At 44.4% G+C, this 16,989-nt stretch overlaps 1 protein-coding gene across 1 annotated transcript in view; it reads right to left on the reverse strand.

The window, feature by feature from the left end:
* ZYG11B (zyg-11 family member B, cell cycle regulator) overlaps positions 1 to 16,989 on the reverse strand; it is a 291,659-nt gene that overhangs the window by 138,746 nt on the left and 135,924 nt on the right. Inside the window, exons 7-10 of the mRNA XM_078670550.1 lie at positions 15,326 to 15,425; positions 15,189 to 15,239; positions 1,004 to 1,165; positions 868 to 915 (exon numbers count right to left, since the gene is read on the reverse strand). Coding sequence (XP_078526676.1) covers positions 868 to 915; positions 1,004 to 1,165; positions 15,189 to 15,239; positions 15,326 to 15,425 — 361 coding nt within the window. The remainder of the gene's footprint in view (positions 1 to 867; positions 916 to 1,003; positions 1,166 to 15,188; positions 15,240 to 15,325; positions 15,426 to 16,989) is intronic.

The raw sequence follows: 16,989 nt of genomic DNA on the forward strand, positions 1-16,989 counted from the left end.
GGGTCAGATGGCCTACATCAGGACCAGAAAGATCTCTATGAATTTTATATGGCTTAAGCTGAGATTGAGAATTTGTAGTAATAATGACTCAGCATGCAAACAATCATGCATACAATTTGGTCCTTTAAAAAATCTAAGGATTCAAACTTACTTTTGGTAGAGACAGTGGGCATTAGCAAGTATACTGCTAATATGGCCACCCTGCCCTGCCAAAGTCGCTCAAGGCGACACTTGAGGTCCACTACATTGTTGGCAATTTATGACCTAAAACAACCCTTTAGATTGTTATCCCACTGGTCACAGGGGGGTTTAAACAGCTGAGAGAACTGAAAGGGGTAAATCCACTTTTCAATCTTGCACCAGAATCCGATGCATAGTCGTTCAATATTTTTCGCACCAGGGCTTCATCCTTCCTGCTCACAGTATTGCAAAATGTGCCCAGAGTCTCACAACCAAGAAGAGTTTCTCTTCTAAACTGCCTACATCTCAAGAGGAGAGGATTCATTATTTTACCAGTGCAATACCAACATTCAGCAGGCTTAGAAGGAGTGACTCCTTTAGGAGTTGGGGGTGAAACTGTACAATCAAGCTCACTCCAGTTCATTTACTTCTTGCATTACAGAACCTATACCTGTTAAATATGGTTGACAAAGTTGTACAAGTCAATTTTACACGTATGACAATAGTGTGTAAAAAGATTAGGGGAGAGGATTTGTAAACACTTCCCCACAATGCTGTTTTTGCAGTGAATTGAGTACATGCTCCAAATGTTACTGACATACAAATAAGCACATTAGACCAATGTATCAAACTAAATACAAACACAGCTGCACGCTCAATACACACGAATAGGTATTCATGTCTTACCAGGAGGCCGAGTATTTTCTGTTGTATAGAGGACTCTGATGGAAAAGCCTATAAGAGTAAAACACATTATTAGTTTTTTGGTGAAAAAGTGCCATCTAAAATGGAGCAGCAAATAAAACAGAATGTGGAAAAGTACCTCTAGAACTTTCATAAAGAGCTCCAAGCCTTGGTTTTCAATAAAGTGTCTGCAGGTAGTTGGAGATTCATCTGTAAGGTTCCAAAGTGCACTTAGAGTGAATTTTAATGTTGTATCAACTAAATTCTGATTTGTCTTCTGTTTCACTATTTGAAGAAGTTGCTGGAAAGTAATAAAAAGGACAATAAAGACATAGTTGGGAATAGGTCAAAGCAACAGTAACTTAGCTCATATGCTCATTATAGTTACCAATCTGCTAAGCTTTACAGTACTGTTAGAAGACTAGATACCTGGTTCAAACGCACAAACTAGTGAATCAACACATGCCCCAGTTTAACCCTCGACTGTCTCACCCATTCCGTACCCTCTATATATTTGTCTCAATTAAATAGTTATAAAAGGTAATATCAAATTAGGAGACATGAACCAAGTCAAACCAAGTAATGTAAGTGGATGACACATAAAAGGAAAGCAATTTGATAACAAATGATTTAAAGTGTTGTGACAATATGCAACGAGCAACAGATCGAGATCATTTGTGAATTCCGATCCTACTATAATTAGAACAATGCATCACCATGTCTTTCATGATTGTTTAGCTTCATAAGGAAAAGTAATGTGAATAGCCCTGAGTGGGTTTATGATCTAAAGGAACCCAAAGGGTCCCAAGGGGGAACACACTACCATATCATGAATAACTCAGTGCCAAAGTCCACAGGAGTAACTTCTTTACATCATAATATGCAATGTATGCTGCTGCTGTTCCTTACTATGATTTGTGGCTATGACGAAAAACATTTCTTTCTTTAACCATTTATTTTTGTCTTAAATACAGTTGGGGTCTGGATTCTTGTTTCAGCCCTTTCTTCGCACTAGAGAGGAGCAGGAATATATTCCTGTGCCTGTTTTGGGGAAAGGAACATCCTCCAACACAAGCTTCTGAAGTAAGGGGTTCACTTCCTTTCAAAACAAATCCTGATGATGTTGGAAAGACTTATTTGGCGATATAAAAAGGTGGAGAAGACTTGAACTGGAGTTCATATCTATTCCAAAACATATTCAAGCCCATGTATCTCGTAATATTCTGCCTATCTTACAGAAGATTTGAGATACTTCCTCCTTCATGCCCCCCTCTCCTCCTAAAATACCCTTTCTCCCACTAGAGTGATCAATGGAGTGAAGGGAATTAACACCTCATTGCTTTGGAGGTAGGTTTTCCTGTGGCAGCCAAAGTCTGCTGGCCACCTTTGCCTTTCAAAGGTCTTCTATACTTCTATACTTATAAGGCTGACTTAGTTGCAGTTGATGTTGTGGGTGCCACCGTTCGTTGGATTTTAGGAATAACTCCGGTCACATGGCTAACTGCGTTTCCTTCATTCTTTTTCTTCCCAAGACCTACTTAGGCCTCTAAGGTGTTCATGTCAGACTTCATCCGGGACATCTTGACATCTGGGTGTGATTCGAATATTGAATTGCCAGTGAATGAGAGGTTGAAGGTTCTCTGTTGAGTTTTCTGTTTAAACCCCGTAAACATTGAACACGAATTGAGCCTAAGACAACTACTATGGCACTATCCAGGAGAAGATAAGTCTGAGGAATCTGCTGTAGTTGTAATAACCTAGCTGGACATAAGCAGTCCAACCTGGAGAATCTCTTGAAATGTTGCCTTTCCTTTCTCTGCAGTTTTTCTATAAATCTTTAGAAAGAGATCCAGAGAGATCTGCCTTAGTGGCGGAGTACGGTTGTGGCACTTGCTGCTTTCATTCATGTGGCTCCTGTACCACACACTTTCCTCCCAACTGAATCCATCTGCTTTTTTGCCTTGTGTTGAGAAACAGCAGAAAAAGCAACAATGAGATGTGAAGAAAAAGAGCATCCTTATAAGGTGCTTTGCCGCTCCCCCTTAATATCCTGTTATGGGTTGACCATGTTTCCTAAAGGTCATATGAAAACTTGACCTCTTACTGTGGCATCTAGGGTGCTTTGGAGGCGAACAAGACCTGGGAGCTCTATTGCATTATCCCTTTCATGTTAATTCTCCACACGTGCTGTTTTTGGCAATAGGGGAGTTAACCTGCAGGACCACTGGTGACTTCAGCCGATGTGGTGACACCAAAGACAGCGGAGTAGCAGGTGGTGGTGATGAGAAACGATAAGAGACTGACCTCCTTGGAGAATGAGTAAGCGACAAACTTAACAGGCGTGACCTCTCTGGTGGGAGAGAGTACACTCTAGAGTACTCTGAATCAGAAGACCATGGCACTCTTCTCCTTTTGAGGTGACAGAGCAAATCCATGGAAGATCACCTTGCTTCAGATGCAGTTTGTTTAAACATCGGTTGAGAGGGTCTCTTAGGTTTAGGATCCAGAAGATAGAAACAATATCGAAGGAGGTTTCAACATTGACTTACTGTGTCTTCTCGGTGATGAGGACTTTGACATCACAGTTGTCCCATATCTAGTCAGCAAGCATGCCGCCACAGTACCAGTTTTCAATATCAAACGGGAACATGGTCAGATCTCCTTTCTTCTGCGCTCCTTAGATCTAGCTCTTAGGTAAGTCCCTTGAGCTTGCAGAGGTAGATGGTAGAAGTTCTCATCCCTCGGAATGTCCTGAATCCGCTTGCAGCCTCACCGGCAGGCCGTGCAGTCTGATCTTCCACATGCCCTTATGCGTTCTCATGAACATCTTCTGTAAAAGTGTCCGCAGTCTTGAGTGTGGTGATCCTGTGGTGGACATGTAATACAGAGATCAAGGGGTCCTTTTTCTTGTCTCAGGGCACTTCAGAATGCATTCCCTTATTGTGAATGGAAAATCAAAAGATTTCAGTCAGAGAACACATGAAAAACAAAGGATGTTGAGTAATGTAGCTTAAACTAGATTTCAAATTATTGTTAAGTAAAAAAAAACTAAAAAAGCCCATGCTCAGTGCTCTATGATCCTGTAGTTAGCAGTCAGAAAAAACTGACATGGCATGATGGGATACAGAAGGCAGGGCAAGGCTACACAATAGACTCAGGGCCAGATGCTGGGTTTTGCTTGTGCAGCCTACTTATTAGCTTTCTCCTGCATTCCCTTTATCGTTTCTTTCTGAAAAAAGGTTTTGGCGTGATAATTTCTAGTTACTGAGTGTGGTGACTATTTTCCTATCACTGGATATCTTTAACGAAAAATATTAATTAAATCGGTCATCTCTAGCCTTTTTTTGGACGGGAAATAATAATTTTGAATGCATAAGTACACATTTTGTATCTACCAAGAGGGTCTGTCCATCCATCCATCCACCGCAGTAAGTGCTGGGACAAAACCTAAGTGTTTGTGTACACATCTGATGGGCTATTCATTTCGTATCCTACGCAAAGAGTGGTGAGAAAAACATATACTGATATGTAACACCATCTCTCCTGCCACTTTTGCTTACCATAATCTAGTTTCTTTTACTGTGCCTTCCATTACCCCATAGACCTACTATATTGCATTTTTAATGTGTAGCAATCTGTGCCATATAATGGTTGGATAACTGAGGAAACAAGGCAGAGATGTGCCACATGACAGTGTTGGCACAACATCAAGTCTTCGGTCCAAAGCCTTCATTTAACAAATTAGGGACTTCTGGAAATGAGGTTTCTCTGTTTTTTGCTTTCACCAATTTAATTTCACCAATTCATACAAAGGATTTGCAAAGGAAAGGCAATTAGTGGAAATGTGCTGTAATGGAGCTATCTGGCAACCCGAACACACAAGTGGGCAGAGGTTTGAAAAAAGATGGAAGTGGCCTGCTAGCCTGAATATTTGTAAAGGATGTCACAATTATTTCTCTAGTTTGGAGATTTTGCCCCAAAATAATGAAATGGGTATTTGCAAAACATTAGAAATAAAATGCTTTCACCGGAAAGATTGGATTACCTCCAGGGGTACCTCACACATTTCTGGACAATGACTGGAAAATCAACTTGGGTATCTGGAGATAAGACAGAATAACTACACTATTTGTCTTTCGTCACCAGTGAAAAGGTCTGAAATACAGAGTTTAAGAAGCGTGCAGAATCTGAAAAGGTACTTTTGCCAATCTCATAGCAGTTAGACATTTGAAGGACAAATAGAAAGTTTCATTTAACAGATCACAGATAAAAAAATATTTTATTACATAGGAGACAAAATATCTAAAGAATAAAAAAGGGGTAAAAAAATTCAATTAAAAAGTTGCAGGGATTTAATCAGAAGTAAAAATTCAAGACAAATTCAAAAATAAAATCTGAAAAATATAGACTTATACATGGTATAGAAAAGATTAACAGCAAGCAGAAGCAGTGTTGGAGAGAAGCATTTGAGTGAGCAAAGCCAGTGGCTTCTGAGTTTAAGCTTTCAAGATCTCTTTATGTAGATATGGACTTTTTCCCTTTCTTTTGAGAAATGGTAGACCTGTAAAATGTCAAGGACCTACTGAAACTAACCAAACAGCCTTCAAATATTAGGTGTCAATATCGATTGCAGAATGCAGCCACGGAGTTGGGAACATGGAAGCCAAAAGATATATTTCATATGAAGTTAGTGTGACAGATTCTATTTCTCCCAAAAATGTATTTGTGAGAGGAGTACTCAGAGTGCCATCTTCATCCCTGGAAGATTTTTGATCATTTACAAGACTTTTGTCACTAATCCTCCTTGCTGCAAATATGATTTTTACAGGTTTCATTCCTCTCCCTCTAAACTTGGAGATTTGTTTATAACAGCAGAGAAACGTCACAATTTCACAAGGAACGCAGGATTCAACATTGCTGTCCCCAAACATTTAAAGCTTAGAAACAGTTGCAGTGCACACCATTTTGTAGTTTACACCATCACAATTATTTGAAAGCAGAAGCATACTCTCAGTATTATGATGCAAGTTGCTAACTAGCCTCCGAAGCAAATACCCTGATCACAGCCTATGTGCAAATGGCCTAAATTGGTTGCCAAACCAAAGTTGCCTTACCTTGCTTATGCATCCATACCCACCCTAACTGGAGACACTTTGAAAGATATGAAACTTTTCCATAAGTGGATGAAATCATTAAGTGATGAATTCGCTCCACTGGAACAATTTAACAAGAAGCGTAAAGCCAAAACCCACCAAGACCCCTGGTACACGCCCACTCTTACCCAACTACATTTCCAGAACTACATCTCCAGTGTAAACAACTGGAAAGAAAGTGGAGAAGAGCATATGACCCAGTAGATCAGAACTCTTAAATTAATCAGAAAACAATACCACATACACACTAAATTAGCTAACAAAAAGTACTACTCAAACAAAATTTTGGAGGTGGACCACGATCAGAAAACCATTTTCTCAATCATAAAGTCCTTCACACACCCAAAAACATTGAGTAGAGAAAGCCCCCATCACAGACCTAATGCGACCAGATATGGGGGTTCTTTGAAGGAAAAATCTATAATATACAAAAGGAATTTACTATAATCCCCAAGCAGAATCTGGACTTGGAGCCTGACCCTGCCCACGTTGGTCCTTCATTCAAGGCCTTTGGAATATCTTCACTTGAACAGACACATGAAGCAATAACTGTCTGCAAATAGGGCTCCCCACTTGATGCCTGCCCACCTATGTTTTTTCACCTAATCATAGACATCGTCTACCCTGTGATCATCCAGAAAGTCAACTTCCTGTTAACCACAGGCAAAGTCCCAGATGAATGGAAATTGGCCATAGTTCAACCTCTGAAAAAAACAGAATATTTAACTCGCTCAAACCTCTGACCAATATCCTTACTACTCATATTGGGTAAAATCACAGAAAGACCAACAGAGAATTATCCAACTTCCTCGAAACCAATAAGTTCCTACATCCCAGTCAATCAGATTTCCGCCCTAAGCACTCTACTGAATCCGCGCTATTGGAAATAGTTGACATCTTAAAATCTACTTTAGATAAAGGCAGGAAGGCGGTTTTAATTTCACTTGATCTGTCAGCTGCCTTTGACCTCATTTCACATGACATCTTCCTCACACGGTTAAAGAATAGTGGCATTTCAAAAACAGCACTGGCATGGATCAGATCCTTCCTTACTAACCGTAGGCATGTAGTGGCCTTCGGAACGTTTCTTTCCTCCGAACGTCCCATTACATCTGGCGTCCCACAGGGCTCCTCCCTCAGCCCCTTGTTATTTAACATATACATGGCCCCTCTAGTCTCCTTGATTTCCTCTTTTGATATCGAAGTAACATCATACACTGATGACACACAGTTGATCTTAACTGTGGACAAAGATTCCAACAAGGCAGAAACTTAATTTTAAATTATGCCCAACAGAGGTCATCCAGTGGATGAAGCTTAATCACCTTAGGTGTAATACAGATAAAATGGAGATCTTCCGGATAGGAAAGGACAATCCCTTCGAGCCTAGTGTATGGTGGCTGGAAGACGCACCAGCACCCCCAAATACATTGAAGTGGCAAAAATTCGTACTACACTCTCCTTCCGACCACATGCCCTGGCGGTGGCAGGGACATGCTTCAACATCATTAAAACGCGTACAAAATTATTTGACTTTATTCCACTTCCTGCGCTGAAGACTGTTGTGGTGGCACATATCCTGTCACATTAGACTACTGTGACAGCCTACTCGCAGGAGCAAATAAACAAGTACTCAAGAGATTACAAGTGGTACAGCATGCAGCTGCTTGTCTAGTGCTAAAACTACCAAGTAGGTCTTCCGCCTCAGCTGCCTTAAAAATCCTTCATTGGCTACCCTTTCATAAGAGAATCCTATTAAAGCTTTTTAATCACTTTCAGAGCATTCAGGAATCCATACCCTACATATCTTTCGGCCAGATTCACCCCCTACACCACTGCCAGGATACTTAGATCCTCATCTGCAAACTTTCTTAAGCCCCCCTGCTTTTGGTGCAAAACCAAAGGAGACAAAACTATAGATGCATTAGAAACCAAAGCCTGGAATCTTATGCCCATGCACTTAAGGCTGATCAAAACAGAAACATAGTTCATAAAGGCCTTAAAGACCTGGATATGTGGCTCCTCAGAAGAACTTTGCTCATCGCTCATAAGGGGCCGTTCTTGTCCACCTCTTCCCCCGCATAGCGCCAGGATGCTCCTTTCGGAGTGACAGTAGCGCTCTATAAAGCCTATTCAAATTCAAAAATAGATTGGATATTGTGACTATGCAGTAAATTATAAAGTGCTTTTAGATCAGTTTGTGAATGAATTAATCAGATGTACTAAAAACTATAGATTTGGGGATTTTGTTCACCCTCTGTAACCCTCTGCATTAATATTCTAATAAGGAGCCTGATGTCCAAGTTACTTACCTTCTGTAATGATGTATCTGTAAGAGACATGGGTTAGTTATAGATTCCTTACCTTAGAATTACCTTAGAATTACCCCCAGGCGTCAGACGGGATCCATAGATTTTTCTTTAGCAGTACTCCAGTGCATCAGTAGGTGGTGTCGCATCCGATGTCGGAGTCGTGGTCGCCGGAATGACATTGCAGTGTCTGCCTGCGCGCTGTCAGTTCTGGCACGACTTTCCAAGGCAGAAGAGCAGAGCCATGCAAGATACTGACCATAGATGCAAATAACTGGCCCTGGAAGGGAGTCCATATCTCTAGAAGTCAGTTTGCCGAACGGGGAGGATGGGTGCTGCGGCAAGGAATCTATCAATAACATGTGTCTCTTGCAGATACATCGTTACTGAAGCAAACTAACTTGTTCATCTGAAAGAGACTGTAGTTATAGGCCCAAGAATCTGGCCGTAGCCCTAGAATCCTTAAAGCAATGGAGGGCCGAGTGCGCCTTTTCACCGAAAAGGCGACGGCCATCAAAGGTGATGTCCAGTAAGGTGGATTGGACATCCCCAGAGAAACCAGGCGTAGCACCTCAGGGCTACTGATGTGGAAACCGTTATGCCCAGTGAGTCTGCAGTATCCATCCCACATCTGATGAATTTGCCTGCGTCTCTACCCTCTGCCACTGCGTGTGTGAGAATGGCCCGGGCCTCCGCTGGGCACTGTGGCAGCACTTGTGCAACCGTATCCCATTATCTATGGGTATAACGGCCCCAGAGACATGCGGTATTCACTGACCGCAGCGCTAAGCTGGTGGAAGAAAACATCTTCCGAAGATGGTCCAGCTTCTTGGATTTCCTATCTGGGGGAGCAGTAGGAAATGCGCCCTTGGAGGAAGAGGCTTGGACTACCAAGCTCTCGGGGGTTAGTGTTGGGAGAGGAAAAGTGGGTCGCCCAAGGGCTGTGCGGTGGCGTTCGGCAATCATCCTGTCCGTAGGAGCCCATGTGCTGGGCTCGGACCAAGTGCCCAGAAGGATGTCCGTAAGGGCTTCATTAAAAGGAAGGGACTCCGAAGAGGCTGCCTCCGGTTGAAGCATCTCTGTCAGGATGTTAGTCCTGACTTCCACCGTAGGAAGCTCCAGGCCCAAGGACCCAGCAGCCCTACGCAACACCACTGCACATGATGCTCCCTCTTCCGTAGCCACGGTAGGGGGAGAAAGCATGCCATGGTCTGGGGAGATATCCAGACCACTGGTGTCACCCAGGTCCTCTCGCCAGTCAGGCTCATCAAGTTGGTCAGCTAAAGGGTCCACAGACCCCTCCCAGTCATCATCACCCTCCTCTGGTTGCCAGTCAGGCCTGAAAGGAACACCAGGGATGAACAGAGGCACAAAAGTGCCCTCCGGCGCTGGTGTCAATAGACGTCGGTCCGGCGCCATGTCCAAGTTGGGGTGAGGCTGGGGTCAGTGCCGATCGGGGGCACGACCAGTGGGAGGGGCATAGTTGTTGGGATCGGCACTGGGGAAGGTATCGTTAGGTTGACCGGCATCGATCCAGGTCCAGGTCTGGATCCTCGGCGGGCCTCCCGGTGCCGAAGCCACCAGCATCAAGTCCCAGGGCCCTCAGCCACGTCCATGGGGCCTGAAGGTGCACCAGTTGAGTTGGGCTGCCCAAAGATACCATGAAGCGCTTTGTAGAAAGCTCGGAGCTGGGCAGGGGATGCTCAGGCACCGGGATTAGGGGGTTGGGGGAGCTCAGAGCAGTCCCTGGAGCAGGCTCCAAAGACGGAGATGGAGAACGACGACGCTCTGGGTCACGTCGGCCGACCAACAGGGAGAAGGCGAAGAGTGACTCTGCTTCTTTGCCTTCTTGTGCTTCGACTTACCCGAAGATCTCGAAGACTTGGATGTCGAATTATGGTGGTGGCTCCCCGACAGGTCCAGAGACCTTCCTCTCGACCAGGACCTCGAGTGGCGCGGAGCTAACTGCCAGGCCTCCAACAACTTTCGGGACCGCTCCTGCAAAGAAATTGGATTTGTGCCTGACAGTCAGAGAACGACTTCGGGTCGTGGTTGCGCTCCATGCACCAGAGGCACTTGAGGTGGGGGGTCAGTGACCAACATCAGGCGGTTACAGGCCTTGCACGGCTTCAACCCAGTCCATAGATGGAACATCCCTCATACACCAGGAGTCGCTAAGACTCAAAATAATTTGACAAAAGTCGAGAAAAAGTTAGTAAAAAATTGACTGAGGCGTAGCTCTCTCCGGATCTGCGCAATGCTGGCGCGGAAAAAGAAAGAACTGACGTCAGTGCGCAGGGGTAGCGTCTAAGTAGACACCGCAACGTCATTCCAGTGACCACAACGCCAACGACGGACGTGGAGTAGACTGACGCCACTTCCGACGTCCAGGGGGTACTGTTAAAGAGAAATCCCCGGATCCAGTCTGAGCAATGGGGGTAATTCTAAAGTAAGGAATCTATAACTACAGTCTCTTTCAGATACAGTTATTTTCTCTAAAAACTACTGTTCATTATTTTCTTATAACATTCTGACATCTCTAATGTGAACATTCTGTTACTACTCAGTTGTATATTTTACAAGTAAGGGACAGCACCGCAGTGCCATCACTTTGTGCGCCTTTGCTGGCTCTTCACTCACCTCACTAGTTGTAAGAAAGCCATGTCAATCACAAAGGCTAACTCAAAGCAGGCAGGCTTGAATTGCAGTAATGTCTGTCCGTCCTAGATGCTGCCTGTCTGACTTCATTCAAGAGGTTAATGGGCCACATCCCTGTGGACGGTGTAATTTGCCTTTGATAACCCAGGGTCTCTCATAATATGACTCTGAGCCAAGTACAAACCCATGAGCCACAGACTGTCAGTGGTAGCGATGACACGCAGCTACAGACTTCTCAAGGAGGAAGTTTGGGGTTGCATCACGCTCCAAACTCAACACTCATCAAGTAGCACAGTAACTTATTGTCTAACCCAATACTTACCTTTTTAGAAGAGAAAGTACTTTAAACACTAAAAAAAGAGAGATACTACAATATACACGCACTAATGCACTAACCTGGGGCCATTGTACACAGAATGTAAAGGTCCCTCTTCTCAACCGCTTAATTCTATGTAAAGAGTGTGTGAAGGTTTCAGGCACAGGTGCCATGCTACCTCTCCGGTGTTTAGGGTTTGCGCACTTCGTTTTACAGTTAGTAGTGCCAATGTCAATCTTACCAATGCAAGCCTTAGCACTCTGCTGGTCGCAGCTGGGCCTGCAGCACAAGTCTGCTCTCTCCTCCAGGAGAACCAAGAGCTTGCAGCATCCCAGCTCGTCTTGGACACATCAGCTGCAGGGCTTCTACCATTGAACTGTCTCTTATCAGCATATGGCATCATACCCAGTCCTTGATGGTCACTGGCCCTCTTGCGGGATGGTTAGTAGGGCGGTGTCAGCGATCACTGAGCAGACGTTGGAGCTTCAATGGTGGCAGGGTGGCTTTGGCTCCACCCTCTAAGAGGACACTGTGTCTTGGATGTCCACAATCGGAGTGGTACAGTCCACTTGGGCACACTTCAGCAGTGCCATGGTCCTGCCGCTTCAGAAACACAGAGTGCAGTCTGCTTTGGGCACACTTCAGTACGGTGATGCAGCAAAGGCCATTGCAGGCAGGAAATGACGATGCTCCAAATCAGAAGCAGGTCTGTCACCCTCTCTGAAATCTCTTCTGCGAGGACGGACATACAGCTCAGAGGACACCTGCTTTTTGCTTGCCCTGGCAGTCAACACCTCCTGCAGCGTTGGCTCACTTCATCCTTCTTCACAGGCAGGTCAGCTTACATGCTCTTCAGAACAGGGAGACAGGTCTTCCATCCTGGCAGCACTCCATGTGATGTCCCCTCACCGATGGAAGGTCGACTATCAGGCAGACACCAGCTCTTGTTGCACAATAGCCCTCAGGCTTAGTAGAGGAAGCATATTCTCGGTCTGCACTTTCAGAACCGGTTTGAGCCAGTTCTCCTTTCAGGAGTGCTTTCAAAGCGGTCTTCCACACTAAGCTTTCGTGTAGATTGATGCTTCTCGTGGCATGTCCTCTCCATGTGGGAGCACCCACACATGAGGCATTCTGATGAGAGCATTCTGCACCAGGATATCAATAGCCTCACTTATCAGTGATCAGGAAGAGATACAAACATTATGGCGTCTCCTAAAGGACTCTGAACAACATTTCCACCTTTCACCCTCAACATCTTTCAAACGGCAGGGCTCAGGAAAACCCAATAACAGCTCCTGCAGCAAAAAGACCTAATTGAATTTCTAAACGGAAGTCTTCCTCCCACCAGCTTCAGGAATGTCAGCAATACATTTTTACTGCCTGGTAAAAAAAAAAGTTCACCTCCATCTTGTGCTATTTAACAAAATGGACCAAAATGGAATCAGGAGGCCGCTTTTACTCTGATTCACTCATATATGATGTATGCACAATGCAGGTCTCACACAGATATACACATAATCAAGCAAGGGGAAGTTAGTGCCAGGATGGGATTAGCATGTAGCAGTTGAGCTTCACCCAAGTGGGCCAGTAGGCCTCCACTCCCATGACAGAAAGGTCTGGTGACAACTACAGATTCACGAAACAAAGCACAAGCAGCCACCAACACGCTACATACTAAACACATGACAGGGACAGTAATCCACTGTCTAGCCAATGAGGCTACGCTTTTTGCACCAGTCCAGGACCTCTTTCGTGTCAGGCCTAGTCCTTTGTGAACATGCAGGACTAGCATGGGGCTGGGGCAAAAACCATGATACCAAGTGCTCTGTAGGCCATTTTGAGCAAGGAACCAGGATTGTACACCATTTGTGGAGACATTCCGGATTCAAAGAAATGCATGCAGATGCCGATGGGCTTTGATTAATGCAGCTGCCAAGTCTCCCGACACTTCCAAAAGTCTTCTGATAATGATTAATAGTCTATGAGGTTCAGACTATTGTTGCTTGGCCACCCCTCTGCCTCACTTGAGAGAGGCAAAAACAACAGTTGATGGACAGAATGCAGAACAATGTCATACATACACCCAAGTACAGAGATCTGGGCCTAAATCCATTGTTTTTATGCTCACCATGCCATTCCAGTTTGAACCCAGCCATATGCAAATCAGTCTTGACCCTGTGCCCCATGGGAACAGTCCAGCCCGAACTGCCAAGCCAGGTCCTCCCTGGACTGGAAACATGCATCATAGGACCGGTTTTGGGCCTCCAGCCCTCATAAGCCAGGATAAGTTGATTCCAGTGGCATGGAGAGCAAGGGACTCACGTCTGAGCATACCCGTCACACTCGGGTGATAATTGCAAAAACAACAGGTGATGGACAGAATGCAGAACAATGTCATACATTCACCCCAGTACAGAGATCTGGGCCTAAATCCATCATTTTTTTGCTCACCAAGCCACCCCTGTTCAGACATGGCAATATGTAAATCAGCCTTGACCCTGTGCCTCATGAGAACAGTCCAGCCCGAACTGCCAAGCAATGTCTTCCCTGGACCGGAATCAAGCATCCTAGGACCGGTTTCTGGCTACCAGCCATCATCAGCCAGGTTAGCTTGACTCCAGTGGCGTGGCGAGCACGGGACTCACGTCTGAGCATACCCGTCCCACTCAGGGTGACAAATGCAATTCCAGTTGTAACCCAGCCATATGCAAATCAGTCTTCACCCTGTGCCCCATGGGAACAGTCCAGCACGAACTGCCAAGCCCGGTCCTCCCCATGAGGCACAGGGTCAGACTGATTTGCATATGGCCATGTCTGAACTGGGGTGGTGGAGTGAGCTTAAGAATGATGATGGGTTAAACCCAGATCAGTTGACCTGGGGTGAGTGTTTGATTTGCTACAACGCTCCGCCCATCATCCCCTTTGGTATCACTTGATTAGCACTAAGTTGGCAGGGTATGCCCAGACATGGGTCCCTTGCTCACTTTGCCACTGGATTCAAGATAGCCTGGCTGATGAGTGTTATGAACCCGAAACCGGTCAAAGGATGGTGGTTTCTGGTCCAGGAAAGACATGGCTTGGCAGTTCAGGCTGGGCTGTTCCCATGAGGCACAGGGTCAGACTGATTTGCATATGGCCATGTCTGAACTGGGGTGGTGGAGTGAGCTAAAGAATGATGATGGATTAAACCCGGATCAGTTGACTGGGGGTGAGTGTTTGATTTGCTAAAACGCTCCATCCATCATCCCCTTTGGTATCACCTGAGAGAGGCCACAAGCATGACCGTAGAGGGAGCAGAGAGCAGCACTGAATTGAGTTTGGTTTTCTTGCATTCTGTGATTTATAGTCTCAAAAGGACTCAGAATGACAAACTCTAACTGGGTCACTTATTCATGACTGACGAAGAACAAATATTTACCACATAATAATGTATACTGCAAGTGTACATCAAAAACCACACATCAAGTCACCTCGGGAGGTCTATGACCTCATAATGGCACTTTCCCTATTGCCCCATGTTTCAATATGGAAATACATCTGCTTGGCGACTTGCTATAGCCTCATAATATACAGACACAAGGGTATATATTATCCCACTTATTGCATGTTCATACTATTATTAGAATTCTTCAATGGTAAAGAAAAAAAACCAGAATGTTGTTCTGTAAATCCGAGTAGGGCATACACTAGAGCAACAGTGCTGAAGAGGAAAGTTTAAACATGAAATGCAGCCCATTTATAGCTTGGTGTGAAGAAAGGTACTCAAGTTATGAGACTGAATGGTCCCAGCTGTCCTTATCAGACATCTAATTCTAAATTTCCCTGAAAGTGAGATTAAAAAATGCAGCATGAGTTTGAAAGAATACCGTGCATAGATAATGTACTCACCTTGACAATAAAAAGTTCAGCACCAAGTTGAGCAGTTTGCTCAGTTAACAGCTGAAAGCAAAAACAAAATGTAAAATAAGAATTGGAAAATTCAACAAATGTAATACAACTTAGAAATGATACACATCAGAATGTACCTTTGCAGCCAGGATGGAAATGATTGCTACCGCCATTCTTTGCATAGTTTGATCTTCATGATTACACAACCACTGCATAACAAGTTTGGCAGCTTCAAACCTGGAAAATAGGATTTGAAGATGAAAACGTCAAATGATCTGGAATAAGAAAAGATTACCTATGGCAGAAATATCAGTACCCCAAGCTGTTATACTGGACACAACTGGGAAAAGCATGAATCTAGTCAAGGACAGAAACTTAAATGTGGGGGTGAGAGCTGACAATGCACAATGCACCAGACCCAAGTCCAATTCCTCTTCCCTGATTTGGCTCTAGCTCTGGCAGTACATCCCTGTGTGCCTAAATTAAATTAGAACAAATCAGTCAAAGGAAAGGACTAGTAGGAGGTATTAAAAGCTTAGGAAAGGCCAAGAATTGAACAAATTGTTTGAAAGAACTATCTTGGCAAAATGCAAACCAACAGAAAGCCCAAACCGAATTAGAAAAATAATAAACAAATAACACCATAACAACAAAAACTCAATAAAGGAAACCGGAGATAAGAATGTAATTTTTTTAAAGTTGAAATAGCATCAGAAAGCACACTTCGTCAATGATGGTCAATGGTCTTTGTAGACCGGGACCAAAGGCACAATTTGAGACGGACCGCAATGGAGCATAGGAGGGATGAACTAAGCATGTTCGCCCTGGTAACAGATTTCACCTTCAGACTTAGTCCTTCACTACCCTATCCACCACAGGAGCACACTTTTAAATCTCAAAGAACCTCAAGGAAAGTACTGAGAGACTCGGGGGGTGTCAGGCAGAGTCCAACAAGAGGACGCGGTCTAGGTCCAGTTGCCACTGGTCAGCTGGGTACTTCCAGAAAAAGGCCCCTTGCAGCTTGTTGTTTGCCTGATGACACACAGGAGGTAAGCTAACTGATCCTTGGAGTCCACTTCTTTGGCATACGTACAAGAGGGAGCAGGTCCAATCGTTCAGGGATCCTCTCAAGTCACAGACAGCAGGTTCAGTCTTCTTCTAATCTTCTGCAGGTCCAGGGAGTGTTCTAAAATGGATGCCTCTAGGTGCCACATTTATGCCTTGCACTAGCTACTTGGTGGGAATGACTCGTGGGCACACCATAATCAAAGGAGTAACATTTCCTGGGGCAACCCTACCGACCGTGAGCATTTTCAAGATGGTGAAAGTCTTTGGCCACCCTAAACGTGGGCACTGAGGGGTGCAGTTGTGTCAGGAATATACTTTGGTAATCCTAGTGTCCTCCCACATCAAACACTAAAATCTAGTTTAAGGCAGCCACTGTACCCACAAAACACCCAGAGACAGAAGTCTACTAAGACAAAAGCAGAGTCATTCAGCAACCACACAGTTAAACCACGATAATTGTCTTAGCTTCCTTTTCTCTGCCCCAAGTGTTATATGTGAACCCAGCAGGCCTGTCAAGTGTATTCTCTGGAGTTCTGAGGAACAATCTCTGCCCATTCAAGTCAGCCTATTTTTCGCCCGTTGGGAGACATTTCACATCTATTCACTGACTGGGAGAAGCTGGAGAGTCAATGCAAATTAGCCTTCAGAACATCAGGAAGAGAAAAGGCCACTTCGTAAAAGTTACTTTTCCATGATTTTTATTAAAAATTCAACTTTGCATTGGATTTTTAAT

Source organism: Lissotriton helveticus, chromosome 1_2 (assembly GCF_964261635.1).
Source record: "Lissotriton helveticus chromosome 1_2, aLisHel1.1, whole genome shotgun sequence".
Classification (NCBI taxonomy): domain Eukaryota; kingdom Metazoa; phylum Chordata; class Amphibia; order Caudata; family Salamandridae; genus Lissotriton; species Lissotriton helveticus.